At 44.7% G+C, this 18,961-nt stretch overlaps 1 protein-coding gene across 1 annotated transcript; it reads left to right on the top strand.

The window, feature by feature from the left end:
* The first annotated feature begins 13,722 nt into the window (after positions 1-13,722).
* Positions 13,723-14,721, top strand: LOC101949890 (olfactory receptor 52M1-like). The gene has a single exon (XM_005310494.2). It carries the CDS (start codon positions 13,723-13,725, stop codon positions 14,719-14,721), a length of 999 nt encoding a protein of 332 aa, XP_005310551.2.
* The last annotated feature ends 4,240 nt before the right edge of the window (positions 14,722-18,961 follow it).

Raw genomic sequence — 18,961 nt, 5'->3', positions numbered from 1 at the left:
ACCTTTCTCCTGGTGCTCTGGCTCTCATATTGACCTCTGTTCAGAGCTCTCCAGGTACATGACTCTCTGACCGAGGTGGCTGGTAGCATGGTGCTGGGCCCTCTTCCTAAATCACTTGTTGAATAGTCAGAGAAACAGTAAACCCTTTCCTGATATTACTGTGCTGTGTCAGCATGACAAACTGGGGAATCGGTCAATGTACATTCACTAGGTTGCCTCCTTTCTAATTGCTGGTAACTGGACCCCTGAAACTCCGCCCTTGTCCCACCTCTTCTCCCAAGACTCTGCTCCCGCTCTGCCTCTTTGCCCCAAGGCCCCACGCTTATCACTTGCTCCTTTATTTCCCTCCCCTTGTCTCTTGCTGGATCATTTCCACCTCACTCCCACACCTCAGCTACAAAGGAGCCATTTCAGATTTTGGTAAGTGTGGCAACTTTAACCATGATTCCAGGGGCTACTTAGACCCTTGAAAACTTTTGGCAGATAGCAGTTTTTTGGCAAATAGCTTAGCAATCAGCTGACAGGAGCACTATTTCTAATTCCTGTATCAAAGAAATAAAATCAAATAAATATTACAGGTTTCAAAGTAGCAGCCGTGTTAGTCTGTATCCGCAAAAAGAACAGGCGTACTTGTGGCACCTTAGAGACTAACACTTTTATTTGATCATAAGCTTTTGTGGGCTACAACTCACTTCCTTGGATGCATAGACTGGAACACACAGCCAGAAGATATTTATACATACAGAGAACATGAAAAGGTGGAAGTACGCATACCAACAGTAAGAGGCCAATCAATTGAGATGAGCTATCAGCAGCAGAAGAAAAAAAACCCCTTTGAAACGATGAGATCACTTTTTAGCTATCTAATTTTTTTTCTTCCACCTTATGCTGAAATAAATTTGTTAGTCTCTAAGGTACCACAAGAACTCCTTTTCTTTTTTATAAATATTTATTACACTCCCTCAGCTCGAATACTAACTTGTTCTGACATCCTGTGGCAAATCACTTAAGGGACACTGGTTAGGTTTAAAATGTTAATGTATATTCTTACTTTGTTAGTTACTTTGCAGAGATAGCAAACCCAACAGGACTCCTGGGTTCTATCTCAGCTCTGGGAGGGGAGTGGGGACTAGTTGATTACATCAGGGGGCAGATACATCTTGTTGTCCGATCTCTGGATTATGTATTAATAATATTGATTATTTAAGAATCCCCAGATATCACTTTGAAGGTTGACAGATTCTTGCCCCAAGATCAGGCCCAATATTATTCAAGTTATGATATTGTCGAGAACCCCGATGGACACAGTTGCAACACTCACACTATAGGGATTCTCTAATTTTTACAAATGTACTTTATTAGTATGTTTAGCACAGTCACAAACACCCCACCTCAGTAAGGAAGATAGAGATACAACAGAATGTACATCTGCACATCCATATACTCACGACTTCTCCTGTAGAACAACCTCAAATGTTGACCATCACCTTCCTCATTACCATCACCTTCCCCATCATAGCCAGTGGCCATCATTCTGACACCCCCTAAGGACGACATCACCTTCACCTACCAGCCCTAGGCTGTAATGCTACTTTTATAATATTTTACACTGATGTCATTATGTTTGATGCATATTCAGTATGGGATTTTTTCCTTTTTCCATGTTTGTATTTCCTCATCTTTACTAATGTTGGGGTGTCTTTTTCCTAAAGGTTAGTATATTAATGATTTTAACTTATTATCATATATGTCAGTTTGTTACCATACCATTTTTATGGTTAGGTATTACATTTGTTATTTTTGTCATAAGCAGTTCTTTCAGTTCTTTCCAAGTTCCAAGTTGTGGTGTACCTGTTAAGTTTAAAAGGGCATGAATTTAGGAAAGCCCATATACCAACCTACTTCAATGCATCCTCTATGTTAAAGTTCACAGCCATATATGTACCGTATGCTTTAGTTCGTCACCATCTATCTAGGTGAAAGGTCCGAAACATACGTATGCTAACTTTGCCTTAACTCTCCACACGGGATGTGGCCTGCAGGTTCCTTGTGTTACAACCAAAATATACTATAATATAGACCTATAAACCTATTATAATGAAACAAACCCATAAGAAACTTATTAGAAAAGACATATATAGGCAAGCAAGCAGGCTAGCCTGAGATGTATCTCGTATACCTGTTATATATGTAAGTTCATTTCCAGGACACTTCTGTGGATGAATCATTTACCCATGGTCTGAACTTCACCTTAAACTCTATATTCAGCTCCCCAGATAGTTGAGGTTTTCTGCAGGATCATATATCTTTGCAAAGTTTATCAGTTTAAGGTTTGTAGGCTTTAAGCTGTATGCTAATTTGCTGAAGCTAATATCTTACAGGATACGGGTTTGTCTGTTTCTTGCATTACTGCTGTCAAGGCTGATTCCCCACTCTAGTACTTCGAGTGCAGAAGAAGGGGGCCCAAGAGGACTCTAAAAATTAACACTTGCCACCCCAGGCTTGTATTAAACTCACAAGGCTACAGCTTTTCCTGACCTTGGATTGGTAGATCCTGCCACCACCCAAGTGCAAAACCCATCTGAGAAACCAGGAAGGCACACTTGGGAATTCCTTCCTGTTGGGTACCTTGAAGCCCTTTCACACACACACACACACCCCCGGGGAAATGCTGAGAAGGGAAAACAAAGGATATCAGCTGTTGCCACCAGCTAATTAAACAACATGTGCATAAACCTCTTAGGACACAAACATCCAATTCGTTTATTAAAAATGTAAAATTTATTAAAAACAAAAAGAAAAAACATCTGAAAACTCAGGTTATTGCTAGATTAAAAAAAACACTTACAAGGACTAAGCATTAAGAATAACATTCTTGAGATCCAGCTTAAACCATACAAGCAAAACAAAAGCATTTGGGGTTAGCACAGAGGAGTCCACAAGCCATAAAGAAATAAAAGAAGATAAACCTGAGCGCGTTTTCCTAGACATTTCCTGATCTACTTACATATCTGGGGTTTCAAATGAGTAGTTTCCAAATATGATACCGATGATGTTTTATACCTGTCCCAAAGCTTCTTACAGCATAACTGCAGCCTTGTCTGCCTCTCTCTCAGAAAAACAAAAGACTGACAAACAGGGAGTCTTGTTTCAATTTTAAAAAGTTCTAGCCTTCCCACTGGCTCTTTTGGCCAGGTGCCCACTCACTTCCTTTTACCTATGCATAGCAGTGAGACTTTTTATTCTTTACAGGAAAAGCAAGTAGAGAACAGCTAGTAAGAGGGATTTCATAGCTTACTGGCTGGCTGGGTCCATAAAAGGGAGATATCCCCACCCCTCTTCATTTATCACAACTGCTGAATATAATGCAAAGCAGTGAATATAATAAATACACGCTAGCCCACTGGGCTGCAATGTGGGGTCTATATAAGACCATCAGAATGTCCATACTGGGTAAGACCATTGGTTCATCTAGCCCAGGATGCTATCTTCCGACAGTTGCCAACAGTAGGTGTTTCAGAGGGAATGAATAGAACAGGCAATCATCAAGTGATTCATCCCCTGTCACCCACTCCCAGCTTCTGGCAAACAGAGGCCAGGGACACTCAGAACATGGTGTTGGATCCCTGTCCATCATGGCTAACAGCTATTAATGAACCTATTGTCCATCAACTTATATAGTTATTATTGGACCCCTTTTATAGTTTTGGCCTTTTCAACATCACCTCGCAAAGAATTCCACAGGATGACTATGAAGAAATACTTTATTTTGTGTATTCTAAATTGGCTGCCTATTAATTTCATTGGGTGACCCCTAGTTTTTGTGTTATGTGAAGGAGTAAATATTTTTCCTTATTTAATTTTACACAACATTCATGATTTTATATAATTTCTATACTATCCCCGCCCCCTTAGTTATACCTTTTCCAAACTGCATAGTAGTGGTATTTTCAATCACTCCTCACATGGAAGGTATTCCAGATCCCTAATAATTTCTGTTGCCTTTTTCTGTACCTTTTCCAAATTCAATATATTTTTTTTTAAATGGGGCGACCAGATATGCTATCAGAAATATAAAGGGAAGGGTAACAACACTTATGTGTGCAGTAACATAAAATCCCTCCTTGCCAGAGGTATAGAATCCCCTTACCTGTAAGGGGTCAATCAGTTCAATTAATCTAGTTGGCACCTGACCAGAAAGACCAATGGGAAAAGAAGATACTTTTAAATCATGGTGGGTGGGGGGGGGGGCGGGAAGGTTTTGTTTGTGCTTTCTTTGTTTGTTCCCTCTCAGACAGAGAGAGGGAACAGGGCAGAAAAAAAAGTCTCCTAAAAACATACCTGAAATAAGGATCTAAGATTACATGAATTATAAGTAAAGCTAGGAAATGCATTAGATTATCTTTTGTTTTAGCTTGTAAATTTTCCCTATGCTAAGAGGTAATTTTATTCCTGTTTTGAGACTGGGAAGCAGAGTCAGAGGGGAATCCTCTCTGTTTTAAATCTTTTTATTTTCCCTGTGAAGTTATCTTCCATCCTGATTTTGCAGGTGTGATTCTTTTACTTTAAAAAAAAATAAAATACTTCTTTTAAGAACCTGATTGATTTTCAGTGTCCTAAAAACCAGGGGTTTGGTCTGTGCTCACTTTGTTAACCTATTGGTTGGTATATGATTCCCAAGCCTCCCCAGGAAATGGGGAGAAGGGGTTAGGGGGGATATTTTGGATGGGATAGAGGTGCAAATGGCCCCTCCCTGAATGTTTGTTTAAATCACTTGGTGGTGGCAGCAATACCATCCAAGGACAAGGAAAGGAATTTGTGCCTTGGGGAAGTTTTTAACCTAAACTGATGGAATAAAATCTTAGGAGATCTTTCATGCTTGTCCCCACATCTGTTCCCCAGAGTTCAGAGTGGGGAGGTAATCCTGACAGGGTGGCAGGGAACCCTGACATGGTGGTGTGGTGGGATCATTTTGAACCAGAAGAACAGACTGCAGGATTTTAAAAGGACACATTTTTTTCTTTGGGTTGCTTGAGATACAGGGATGTTTTTTTTTAAAGGACACTTTTTTTTTTTAACTGAGAGCAGCTGGAGGTTTTTTTCTCTGCCTGAGGGCAGAGTAGTTAAGTTCCTGCAAGGGAATTCACAAGCTGTTATTTTTTTCTAGCTCTCAGGTTAGGCTAGGCAAAGTGCAGGAAGGCTAGGATGATGGGAAGTGAGGTCAACCCCCCCCCCCCAAAAAAAAAACTAGAATTAGCCAGATTGGAAGATGAAGAGAGACAGAAAGAACATGAAAGACAAATGGCCTTAAAGCGCTTGAAGTTGGGTGGAGAGGAGAGGAAGGAGGCAAAACACTTGGAGGCAGAGCAGCCACAGAGGAGGCTGCCCATACAAGAGCCCTGGAGTTAAAAGACAGAGCAAGAAAGGCCCAGATTGAGGCCCAGATTTCAGCCCAGAAGCATGATCTGGCTGTTATGGAGTTGAAAAAATGGAACCCTTCGTCAGCTGGCTCCACTTCTCCAAAAATCGACAAATGGGAGCAACTATGTCCACAGTATGATGAATCCAGTGATACTGCTGAATATTTCATCACCTTTGAGAGACTGTGCACCCTCCATGCAATTCCTGAAGATCACAAGATGACCACATTGGTAGCAAAATTGACTGGAAGAGCTCTGGATATATTCAACAAGATGCCTATTGAGGATGCTTCTGACTATGGTAAATTTAAGGATTTGGTTTTGAAAAAAATTCAAATTACACCTGAAACTTACAAAGTAAAATTTAGAGCCCTTAAAAGATGGGCTGGATTAAGTAATTTGGTTTATGTAAACCAGATGAAGGATCTGTTAGATAAATGGTTCAAAGGAAGAGGTGTAACTAGTTTTGAAGGAATGTGTGATTTGCTTGTGCAGGAGCAGTTCCTGTCTATCACCAATGATGATGTAAAACAGTGTTTATGGGATGAGAAAATGGACTCAGCAGAAAGTCTTGCTTCTTATGCTGATCAATATGACCAGTCCCAGATGCCAGAGAGGCGGGGCAAATCGGAACAAAATGGGTGGAGGTAGCAGAAAGGAACAAACCAGGTTGCAGTTTGGGAGGATACCAGAAGGGACACCCCGAGACCATACCACTGGGATCAGCCTAAGGCTCCACCTACACACCAAGGAAAACCCCAGACACCTTATTGTCCCACCACACCATTCTCCAGCAACCCACCTTGCCCCAGTGACAAGTCAGCTGGGCGATGTTATAAATGTAACGAGCTGGGTCATGTAAAGGCCAACTGCCCCAAGAACCCCAACACATTAAAGTTCACTGCACTGGGGTCACACCAAAGGTCCTCAGGCCCAGATGCCTCTCAGATCCCCTCAGAGCGAAGTGAAAGTGTGAGTGTGTACAGGAAGAAGGTGATCGCATGGAGGGAAACTGGAGCACAGTGTCCATTAATTCTTAATGGACCCAAAATACATGAACCCAGAAGCCAAAGTGATGATTCAACCCTTCCAGTAAAACTCTTTTGACTTGCCTTCAGCCAAGTTGTCTGTCCAGCACAAGGGCTGGTCAGGAATGTGGACTTTTGCAGTCTATGATGATTATTCCTTTCCCATGCTGCTGGGGGAAGACTTGGCCAACCATGTGAAGCTAGCCAAGAGGGTGGGAATGGTCACCTGAAGCCAGGCTAAGCAAGCCGCTGCACCTATCCCTGTTCCTGAACTTTCAACAAGGGCCCTATCTGTGTTACCAGAGACTCAGACTGAGGTGGTGGAACCAGACCCCATGCCAATGTCTGTGACAGCAGTAGTGGATCCAGTCGCAGAGACCCAGGCAGAATAAGTCCTGGATCCAGAACTAGCAGAGCAACCAACACCAAAACCATTGCCAGCACTGAATCCAGCACTTGCAATCCTGTCTACAACTCCAATGCCAGAGGGTACCACCGAACCTGCTCTGGCAGCAGCAGATAAACCTACGCAAGCGGCTCAGCTGGACCCTGAAATACAACATAGTGCACCAGCAGAAGGCAGTTCACAGTCAACGGAAACCTAAATCGATTCCAGAGGGACCAAGCCCAAGTCCACCAGCCAGTGAGGAATTGATGTCTCCAGGCTCAAGGGAACAGATCCAGGCCGAGCAGGAAGCAGATGACACCCAGAGGAAATCAGTACATACTAACTTTCATGGATTTTGCCACCTGATGGCCAGAAGCAGTAACTCTAAGCAACACCAGGGCTAAAAGTGTGTGCCAGGCATTAACAAAACAACAAGGAGTCTGGTGACACCTTAAAGACTAACAGATTTATTTGGGCATAAGCTTTCGTGGGTAAAAACCTCACTTCTTCAGATGCATAGAGTGAAAGTTACAGATTATATAAAAATGGGAGTGGACTACATCCACCCTGATTGAATTGGCCCTGTCAACACTGGTTCTCCACTTGCGAAGTAACTCCCTGTTCTCCATGTGTCAGTATATAATGCCTGCATCTGTAACTTTCACTGTATGCATCTGAAGAAGTGAGGTTTTTACCCATGAAAGCTTATGCCCAAATAAATCTATTAGTCTTTAAGGTGCCACCAGACTCCTTGTTGTTTTTGTAGATACAGACTAACACGGCTACCCCCTGATACTTGATATCTTGATGATGTGGCCAATGTAGCAAAGTTGAGACTCAACAGAGCGGCGCCTCCTGCTGATTATTCTGGGAGTTATCCTGGCCGGTGTCTCACCTGCCTCTTGCCCTGTGTCCTTCCCGGACCCTGGTGCCCCTTTATCTCAGGGTTCTGCCCCCAGCAGTAACACCTTGCCTCAGTGGCTACTGCCAGTCAGCACCTAGCCCCCGCTTACTGGGGCAGACTGGAGTCTGTAAACCACTCATCACTGGCAAGGGGGGGTTGGACCTGCTGCCTTTGCCTAACCCCGGGCTGCACCTTTGCAACCCCAGTACCTGTTTTGGCCTTTAACCAGGCCCCAGCTCCCCCTCACTTCCCTCAGCACTGCTCTGTCTCAACCCCCTACAGGCCAAAGTGAATGCTATCCAAAAGTGGTAGGAATACCCCCAATTAGCCAGAGGAGCAGGCAGAGTTCAGTTGTGGGAATCCAAGTGTCCTCCAGTCAGGGCAGTGCTGGCAAGTCTGCCTCAGCCTGGAACATTCTATTTCAATTCCACCTGGGAGAGACTGGGAGGAAATGAACTGAGAGGGAGAGAAGAAATCCAATGCAAACAAGAATCCAGTCTCTAGCATGCCTAAAGAGCCCCCCTTTTTATGGAGCAGCTTTGGGTGGAGGGCATGGCCTCTGTCCCCAGGGCAGGTCCCTGGCTGCCCTCTATCCACAGGAACATTCTGCTGGTGTTGCTTTTACTGAGTCTGTTCCCCCAAAGAGACCCCACTGACTGTGAGGTGTTCGCAGGTTTCTGAGTGGCAGTGGGAGTGGAGTCCTGGAAGTCACATCTCACAGAAGCGGGGAGCTCACAACCTCCAGCTAGTTCTGAAAACCTCAGATTCACCTTGAGAAGATGGCAAAGGCTCAGGATCCCTTTTCCAGCCTTTCCTCTGCATCCCACCCAGGGCTGGCTCTGGCTTTTTTGCAGCCCCAAGCAAAAAATTGGGGTGGCCAGAACAGTAAAGCAAAAAAACCCTGCGGTGCAGCTGGAGCAGTAAAGCAGGGGGGAAAAAACCTGCGGGGTGGAGCCAGGGGGCAGGGGGACTGCCAGACGTGCCTCGGCTAGCGGGAGGGAGGGAGAGGAGGAGGGGAAGGGAGTGATGGGAGAAGGGGGGCGGCCAGGGCTTCAGCGGGCAGGGGGGCGCTCTGGTCAGCGGGCAGGGAAGGACGCGGGCTGCCCTGGCACCGGCTGGGGCAGACGGAGTGCGCAGCCCGCTCCCGGCAGGGCGCTCCTCTCCTCCATGCCGCTGTCCCCTACAGAGCGGCCGGATCGGCAAACCAAAAAAAAAATAGCAGACGTGCCACCCTAGGATTGAGCGGAATGCCGCCCCCGTAGAATCTGCCACCCCAAGCATGAGCTTGCTTGGCTGGTGCCTGGAGCCGGCCCTGATCCCAACCAATGAACAGTCCAAGCCAGAGCAGGAGTCACTTTTCCTCTTGGTGTGATGGAGAGACCATGGTTATGGCAGGGAAGTTAGGACTCCTGGGTTCTGTCGTGCATCCTGCCACTAAATCTCCACGCCCTGCCCCCCCCACACCAGCTCGCCTCTGCTCCGCTTCCTGCCGCGTCCTGCTTCTCCCCACTCCCTCCAGCACTTGCGCCGCCATACAGTTGATTAGCGCAAACCTGGGAGGGAGGGGGGAGGAGGAGGAAAGCGGCGTGCTTGGGGAAGAGGTGGGGCCAGGGCGGGGATTTGGGGAGGGATCCAATGGGGGAAGGAGGACTCCTGGGTTCTGTCTTACATCCTGCCACTCAATCTCTGTGTGATCGTGGCCCATTCATGTCTCCCTGTACCTCAGTTTACCTATCCGTATAATGGGGATATGTTCATAGGGAGTTTCCTTTATTAAGAGTTTGGAAGACCCTTCAATGGAAGGTGCTGCACAGTATGATGATAGTTACTGCTGAGAATAATTAAACTGTGATACATGATGAACAGCCCTGTATGGCTGCAGAAAGTGTTTGTATCTCCCCTCAGTCATCTGTATCCAGATCTGTCAGTCTACTATCATCCGAGCCATCTGGGTATTTACAGGATAAAGACCCTATGGAGATCTAGGCATTATCTGTAGTTTTCTTACTAATCAATCCTATTTTTTAAATATACACAGATACACAGAGCAGCCAATTCCTTTTTGACTCAGCACAGAGCCCAAGAGTTCTCATCTCCCTTTGGGAAGGTCCCTTAATTACTGTTTACTCCTAAAGATGGATTCAGAATGCAGCAGCCCAGACAGGTTTCTCTCCATCCTGTTTACATTCAGATGCTCCCCCAGAGGTTGAGCAAATCCCACTGGGATTGCACAGAGCTATATAATAAATGGTGCAAACCCCTTTGTCGGCTCTGGCCGTGGGATGAGGCTGCAGATGTGCTGGCGAGAGAGGTGTAGGACACGGCTACCTGAGGGAGATTTGCAGAGAAGACACTTCTGTCGCAGGATTCACAGGTACCCATCTCTTGCTGAGGAGCTCACTTGCTGTAAAACCCCACTGCAATGTGGGTGTGATGGGATAGAGAATAGGTCTGTAGTTCTTTCTGCTCTGCACAGTCATTAAACATCCCAGTTCCCTTACCACGGGTGATGAGTTTGCTTCAGTATCATGAGGAAATATGTCCCTCTTTCTTATTCCTCCCTGTCTGATGGCCTCCAGCCCAAGGTGGCTGCATTTCACTGACACAAGACTAAATTCTGAGGCCGTAGCCCGTACTTTGCTCAGACTCCACTGTGGTAAATCTCCCCTTGGAGTAGGAATTGAGTAAAGATTACATAATCCAGCTCTGTTTTAATGCACAAACACTATCACCTCCTACTCTTTCATTTCAAGGTTCTGGCTGTTAAAGTGGGGGCTGTTACCTGACTTTTATCTGATGGAAAGCATGGAGGCCTAATAAGCACTGAGTAGAGGAATATTGAATGCAACGAGAAGGGACGGGAAGGGTCAGTTACTCAACCTCATGCCAAGATGCAGGATTTGTTGTGTCTTAGTCATCCAAGACTAATGGCTATCCACACTCCTTTGGAAAACCTCCAGTGAAGGTGCTTCCATGGCCTCCCGGGGTATCTGTACCACTGTACTCCTGTTCTTCAAGTTAGGAAGTTTTTTCCTCAGATTTCATCTAAATCTGCTGTACTGTAGTTTGAACCCATTGACTCTTGTCCCACCCAAAGTGTTGAGACAGAACAACTTTTCTCCATCTTTTTTATGTCAGCCTTTCAAGTAGCTGAAGACCGTTGTCATGTACCCACTCAATCTCCTCTTGTCCAAATTAAACATACCCAGTTCCTTTAGCCTTTGCTAGTATGGTTTGTGTTCCATCCCTTGGACCATATTTGTCTGTCGCCTCTGGAACCTTTCCAGTTTCTCTATATCCTTCCTATGCACTGGTGACCCAAACTGGACACAATGCTCCAGCTGAGGCCTAACGAGCACTGAGTAGAGGAATACTATCACCTCCCATGACTTACATTCTATGCCTCTGTTAATGCAACCCACAACTGCATTTCTTTTTTTGCAACAGTAAAATAATCCACACTCCTCAGAGTTGAAGCCATTTCAACCTAACCCCAGTGTAGACACCGTGATGTCAACAAAATAATTCTTTCATCGACCTAGTTACCCCCTCTCGGGAAGGTATATTACCTATGCTGACGGGATAGCCCCTGCTGTCTCTGTAAGTGGTTACTACACTGAAGCACTATGTAGCATTTTAAGTGTAGACAAGCTCTCAAGCAGATGTTCCAAAAAAGCATCCATTCTGTATCTCCAGATATGAGGAGCTGGAGAATCCACCACATCACTTTGCAGTTTGTTCCAACTGTTAATCTCCTTCCGTGCTAAAGATCTGGCCATCATTTCCACCTGGATCTTGCTCTGCCCTTTCTCCGCTAGGTTAAAGAGCTCATTATTACCCACTTTTTCTGACCAGGAACATCTTGCTTGATTGTTTTTTTTTTTTTTTATAAGATAAACATATGAAGCTCTTTAAATCTCTTACTGTCCGGCATTTTCTCCAGCATCCACTCATTTTGGGGGCTCTTTTCTGCACTCTCCAATTTTTCAACATACATTTTGAAATGTAGACCCCAGAATTGGATGCAATCGGTTTCACCAAGGCTATGTGCAGAGGTGAAATACTTCCCCTGCTCCAACTCAACACTCCCCTGTTCATGCATCCAAGGCTAGCATTAGCCCTTTTGGCCACAGCATCATACAGGTAGTTCACAATGAGTTGATTGTCCACAATGACCTCTAAATCCTTTTCAGGGTCCGTGCGTTCCATAATACAGTGATCTATTCTGTGGGTCGAGCCTGCATTCCCTGTTTAAAGAGGATCACTTTTCATGTGACTGTATTAAAACATTTTGTTTGCATAGGCCACGCTTACCAAATGCTCCTGATAAATCTCTATGACTGCCCTGGCCTCCTCATTGAAATCACACTGCCAATCTTTGAGTCGTCCACAAATTTTAGCTGCAGTGATTTTATATTTGCTTTCCATATAATTCATGAACATATTGAATAGCATCAGGCCTAGAACTGACCCTTGTAGATCTCCAATAGAAACAGCCACATTCACTGACAATGGCCCATTGACAATGGCTTCCTGAGATTTGTCAGTTAGCCAGCTTTTAGTCCATTTTATGTACGCCCTACTGATATTGTGCAGTGTTCAGTTTTTCTCTAAATATTTTCCACTACTAAATCAAGTGCATGAGAGAAATTGAAGTTTCTTGCATCTACATGGCTCCCTTGCTCTACCAAACATACACTCTCATTAAAGGACAAAATCAGGTTTATTTGACAAGACATGTTTTTCATAAACCATGTTGTTGACTGGCGTTAATCATATTCCTAGACTTTTTTTAACAAATCCCCTAAAAGCTTTTCCATTGTTTACTAAACTTGCCCTTAATTTTTTTAATACTTTAAATTTAACACAGAAATAAAGATTTCCTTTATTTTATTTTATTTTTTGGCTCTGCTGCTGCCTGATCGCATACCTCTGGTTCTGAGTGAGATGTGTGGTTGTTCGGTCAGTGCGTAACTCTGGTGTTCATCACTCTAAGGTCCTACTGTAGATGCTGTTTAACATCCTCCCTGACAGCTGATGGACTGGAAAGTATTTCATCACCTCATGTGATATGAGTACATCATACTGCTTTCCGAATGCGGAACAAATCTATTTCATGAACACATCGAACTATTCAGGTACATTAAAAAGTTTACTTTCACTTTCTGGGAACTGGTCTAAACGTTTTCTAGGATTTCTTTTGTTCTTAACATACTTCAATAACTTCCTTTTTGTGACGCTTAGCCTTTCAAGGCGTATATTTTCCCTGATGACTTTAACATCCCTTATCAATTTTCATAACTTCCAATTTGTATTGCTTGCTATCTATATTCCCTGTCCCCCATTTTTATATACCGCTTTTCCCCCCTAACTGTTGCTTTCCCTTTGAAACAGAACTGTCTTGTTTTGGTAAAGTTATCCACTTTCTTGATGGTGGAATTGTGGCTTTTTAGATATCTAACAAACTCTTCTTGAAAAATTCCCAATTTTTATTCCCATTTTTCTGTCTAATATATTCCTCCCAGTCAGTTTTGCTGATAGTTTGCCTCAGCTTTGGGGAGTTAGCCATTTTGAAGCAGTAAGGAAATATAGATAGTACTGGTTGGGAACTGTTTTCTGTTTCTCCATTTGAATGTAATCAGTTCCATTCTTTTAATTTGTTCTCCTGTATCATATGCCCCCTTCTTTCTCTCTTCTCTAAACTAAACAGTCCCAGATGTGCAGGAATTATTGATGCATGGAGCACCATAAAATATGGAATTGGCATTAGTAGGGTCAATTTTTCATATTTCATTTCTCTGAATAATGAAAGTGTCATTTTTCAGTGTGTGAACGGTGACCAAACTGCTTTACCCATGAGAACAGCCTCCAGTAGTGCATGTAGTGTCTCATATTCACATTGTCTCTCCATCCAGGTAATTGTACTGCAACCAACACCCTAGAGCCTGGGCACATACAAGAAATAAGAGGAACATAGGGTACATGCAGGAGACACCGTTCTGCCTCAGAGTTGGACACCTTCTCTCCTTCTCCATGTCAGATTCCAACACAACCGACTTCACCAACCTCTCCACCTTCATCCTGCTGGGCATTCCTGGCCTTGAGGCAGCCCATGTCTGGATCTCCATCCCCTTCTGCACCATGTACATGATAGCCATCTTGGGGAACATCACCATCCTGTTCATTGTGAAGATGGAGCCGAGCCTCCATGGGTCCATGTACTATTTCCTCTGCATGCTGGCCATCATCGACCTGGTCCTGTCTACGTCCATCGTGCCCAAAACGCTGAGTATCTTCTGGTTCAATTCCAGGGAGATTGAATTCAGTGCCTGCCTCACCCAGATGTACTTCATTCACTGCTTCTCAGTGATGGGGTCTGGGATCTTCGTAGCCATGGCTTTTGATCGCTACGTGGCCATCTGTGATCCCCTGAGACATTCCACCATCCTGACGAACCCCGTGGTGGCCAAGATCGGTCTGGCCGTGGTGCTGCGTGGTGTCATAGTTGTACTGCCCCATCCCCTCCTCGCGAGAAGGTGGCCATATTGTAGAACCAACATCATCCCCCACTCATACTGTGAGCACATAGCCATGGTGAAGCTGGCCTGCGCAGACATCAGCGCCAGTAGTTACTACGAACTCTCTGTGGCATTCTTATTGACGGGTCTGGATGTGTTTTTTATCACTGTGTCCTATATCCAGATCCTCAGGGCCATCTTCAGCCTTCCTACAAAGGACGCCCGGCTGAAGACTTTTCGGACCTGCAGCTCGCACCTCTGTGTCATTTTGGTCTCTTACATCCCACCTCTCTTCTCCTTTCTCACACACCGATTTGGCCACAATGTGCCCCTGCATTTCCACATTCTTATTGCCAACGTGTACCTTCTGCTGCCCCCCATGCTACACCCCATCATCTATGGTGTGAGCACCAAACAGATCCGGGTCAGGCTTCTCCAGCTCTTTAATCATAATGGGACCTAAACCTTTCTCCTGTTGCTTTGGCTCTCAGACTGAGCTCTGTGCAGAGATCACCGGGGACATGGTACTTGGCCTTCATCCTGAATCACTTGCTTGATAGTCAGAGAGACATGAAACCCTTTCCTGATATTACTGTGCTGTGTCAGCATGACAAAATCGGGCATGAGTCCATGACCATTTCACTGGGTTGCCTCCTTTCTAATTCCTGGTAACTGGACTCCTGAAACTCCACCCCTTGTCCCATCAGTTGGGTGTTGGTCCTGTTTTGAGCAGGGGGTTGATCTAGATGACCTCCGGAAGTCCCTTCCAACCCTGATATTCTATGATTCTGTGATCTATTCTCCCAAGGCTCTCCCCCTGCTCTGCCTCTTCACCCGAAAGCCCCACGCTTGTCACTTGCTTCTCTATTCCCCTCCCCCATCACTCACTGGATCATTTCCACCTCCCTCCACCCATCCCAGCTACAAGGGAGCCATATTAGATTTTGGTAAAGGTGGCAACTCTAACCGTGATTCCAGGGGCTAATAAGTTTTTTGGCAGATAACTTAGCAATTTGCTGACAGGAGCAAAGTGTCTAATTCCTGTATCAAAGAAATATAATTAAATAAATATTACACTCACTCAGCTCTAAATTCTTACATCCTGTTGCAAATCATTTAAGGGACACTAGTTAGGTTTAAAATGTTAATGTATATTTTTATTCTGTTAGTTACTTTGCAGAGATAGCAAACCCATCAGGACTCCTGGGTTCTATCTCAGCTCTTGGAGGGGAGTGGGGACAAGTTGGTTATAGCAGGGGGCAGATACATCTTGTTGCCCAATCTCTGGATTACGTATTAATAATATTGATTATTTAAGACTCCCCAGATATCACTGTGAAGGTTGACAGATTCTTACCCCAAAATCAGGCCCAATATTATTCAAGTTTTTATATGGTTGAGAACCCCGATTTGTGCATTTTCAACACTCACACTATAGGAATTCTTTAATTTTTACAAATATACTATATCAATATGTTTAACACAGTCACAAACATCCAAACTCAGTAAGGTAGATAGAGATACTACAGAATGTACAGCTGCACATCCATATACTCACATCTTCTGCTGTAGAACAACCTGAAATGTTGGCCATCATCTTCCGCATTACCATCACCTTACCCATCATCGCCAGTGGCCATCATTCTGACACCTCCTAAGGACATCTCCTTCTCCTACAGGCCCTAGGCTGTAATCCCTCTTTTAAAATAGGTTATGCTGATTTGATTATGTTTGATGCATTTTTCTCTATTTGTATTTCCTCATCTTTACTAATGTTGGGGTGTCTTTTTCCTAAAGGTTTGTAAATTAATGATTTTAACTTATTATCATATTTGTCAGTTTGTTACCATGACAGTAGTATAAGGGCCCTACCGTCAATCAAACCCTAACCCCGCCCCTTGACCTCTTAAGCCCCGCCCCGTGACCCCATTGGTCCCTCCCACCTGTCACCGGGAGTCCCACCCCATTGGGGTATTACTTCCAGGGTCAAGGTGCCACCTGACTGGAAGCAAGTTGTCTCATGTGACCCCTCTAAGAACTCCCCCCATCACCCTCTACCAATGAGGAGGGGGTTCGTCCCGATAGGACCGCCCCGAGAGCAGATTTTGACCAATCAGGGTGACTTCCGGGGCGGGGGTGACCCGTCCAGAAGTGGGTCATTTGGCCCCTCTAAGAACTCCCCCCCCCACCCTCTACCAATCAGGAGGGGTTTCGTCCCGACAGGGCCTCCCCGAGAGGAGATTTTGACCAATCAGGGTGACTTCCAGGTTGGGGTGACTCCTCCGGAAGTGAGTCATGTGACCCCCACTAAGCACTCCTCCCAAGGCCCTCCGCCAATCAGAGTGCAGCACCATTACCCCATAAGTCCCAGCGCCAGACAGAGGAGGCAGCCATCTCTTACCAAGGACACGTGTTTTCGAAATCGCGGAAAGGATACTGAGAGGAAACATGGACTCCTTCATCACCCCCCTGAGAACTTTGGACTTTGTTTTAGCCCCAACCACCTTTGAACTTGTGTGGAGCAGGCGTTACATCAGTGACAGTTCCAAGGAGGACCCTTTGACCCAGCCATCGACGGATACGTCGGAACCCGACCCCGAATCCCTCGTGAGGCACCCCGATGAACGTGACGGCACCTCTTTGTCCACCCCCTCAGAGATGGAAGGTTATCGTGGCTCAGGGGAGGCACCAGCGGACAAAGCGAACGGAAAAGACGGAGCTCAGATAAAATGAATGATTAAGAAGCGGCGGTCAAGGAGGGGTGGGTAATGGGGTAGGAACTGGGGGTTGCGTAAATTAAAAAACAAGTAGTGGGGGTGCTTACATGGTTTCTTTTCTGAAAATCTCTCAACAGGTCGACGATGCCTTTTTAGGGGCCTTTAAGAACTTACACATTGGAAGCCCTGTGGGAGTAAATATATCGTGCGTCAGCTGTTTTTGCTCATGTCTGAGACACAGATCTCAAGCCGAAAAGGACAAAATGGAAGAATGAACCATCTGAGACTCCGTTATGGTAGGGGTCATGGCATCCATTTTTACAGGCGGCTGTAAAAGGTTGTGTTAAACCAGGCGATTAATAAAACTTATTTAAAAGTGTCAAAATGAATGTGTCCCCTTTCATACTCATGGTAGTAAAAGACGGTACCAGTAACAGTCATGTCTACACAAACGGCTCTGTTAAAGAAAATATATTACGCCCCCAGGGAAGTTGGGAGCTTCGGCGGGGTCAACCCTCTTTTTCAAGTGGCCAGAAAGCATAGTAAAACTTTAAACAGAAGACAGGTAACAGCATGGCTTTCAGACCAGGATGCTTACACTTTACACAAACCGGCTCGAATACATTTTAAAAGAAACAAGACCATTGTTTCAGATGTGGATGCGCAGCGGCAGGCAGATTTGGTGGATATGCACCGGTTCTCCAAACACAACAGCGGTTTTAAGTACATCTTAACAGTGATAGACATTCTATCCAAATATGCCTGGGCCTTAGGCCTAAAAGACAAGACGAGTGGTGAGGTATCCAAGGCCTTTAAAGCTATTTTCAGTGAAGGTCGCGTGCCTCAAAAATTACAAACCGATCAGGGGAAAGAATTTTTAAACAAACCTTTAAGTGGATTGTTAAAGCGGCCTGGAGTTTACCATTTTGTTACCAATAATGGAGTCAAAGCAGGGGTTGTGGAGCGATTTAACAGAACTTTAATAACTAGGATGTGGAGATATTTTACAGCCCATAACACCTTTCGCTACATTGACGACTTACCTGCATTTATAAAGAGTTACAACCAGAGCTTTCACAGAACTATATGTACCAGACCCGTTGATGTTAACCCTTCAAATTCTCTGAATGTATGGAAAATGGTTTATGGAGATGGTTTTAAAATAAAACCTGTTGTTGCCCCTTTTAGAAAAGGTGACCACGTGAGACTATCTAAAACCAAAGGCGCTTTTGAAAAAGGTTATGAACAGACGTTTACCGATGAGATAGTCATAGTGGATGAAGCTTTAACCAGGGGCCAGAGACCTGTATACCGATTACAAGATTACTGTTGAGATGAGTTCCTTTCTGCATCCTGTAAAACTTGCCCATACTGGTATTGCCCTGGCCTCTTCTTTTGTCATTCAGTGTTGCACGTATTCTAAAACAATATGCATTTCCTCACCTTTTGGGGGCGAAGCCAGACTTTGAGGCACCTGCTCTCCTACTTGGTGTAAATTTTGCTTGTGCCAATCAGAAACGAACACAAACAGGTTTTGGGCCCCGTCCCCTATGACACTTCTATGATGTCATAGTTGGTACTTTATGGGCCTGCCTGCCATGTGCAGGCAGGGAGAGGAGAAAGAAAAACGAATTCTGTGTATCCTGTGTACACCCGTAACCGAGCCTGATCACCTCGAAGCCTCTCTCTCAGCTCATGTGTTTCAAACAGAGTGTCTACGTTTGCCGGTCATTATGTGTTGGTTTGTATTTGTAAGTATCAGTTATTACTAAATGCTGCATCTTTGTTTATAAATATTGTTAGTAGATATTTTAGTCATTGTGTGTTTTAAGTTTCATTAACTCTATTAGCTAATCAAACGCTGCTCCCTTACCCCTTGTAATTATCCCCAATAAAACTTTAAATTGATTAATTTGTGTGTGTGTGTGTGTCTGCAGTTTGCATCGTGACCCATACTCTCCTTGCATCCCTTACCAATATAGTCTA

This window comes from Chrysemys picta, chromosome 1, assembly GCF_011386835.1.
Source record: "Chrysemys picta bellii isolate R12L10 chromosome 1, ASM1138683v2, whole genome shotgun sequence".
In the NCBI taxonomy this organism is placed as follows: Eukaryota; Metazoa; Chordata; order Testudines; family Emydidae; genus Chrysemys; species Chrysemys picta.
Note: the sequence above shows the minus strand (reverse complement) of the source record. Positions and strands in the feature narration are given on the sequence as shown.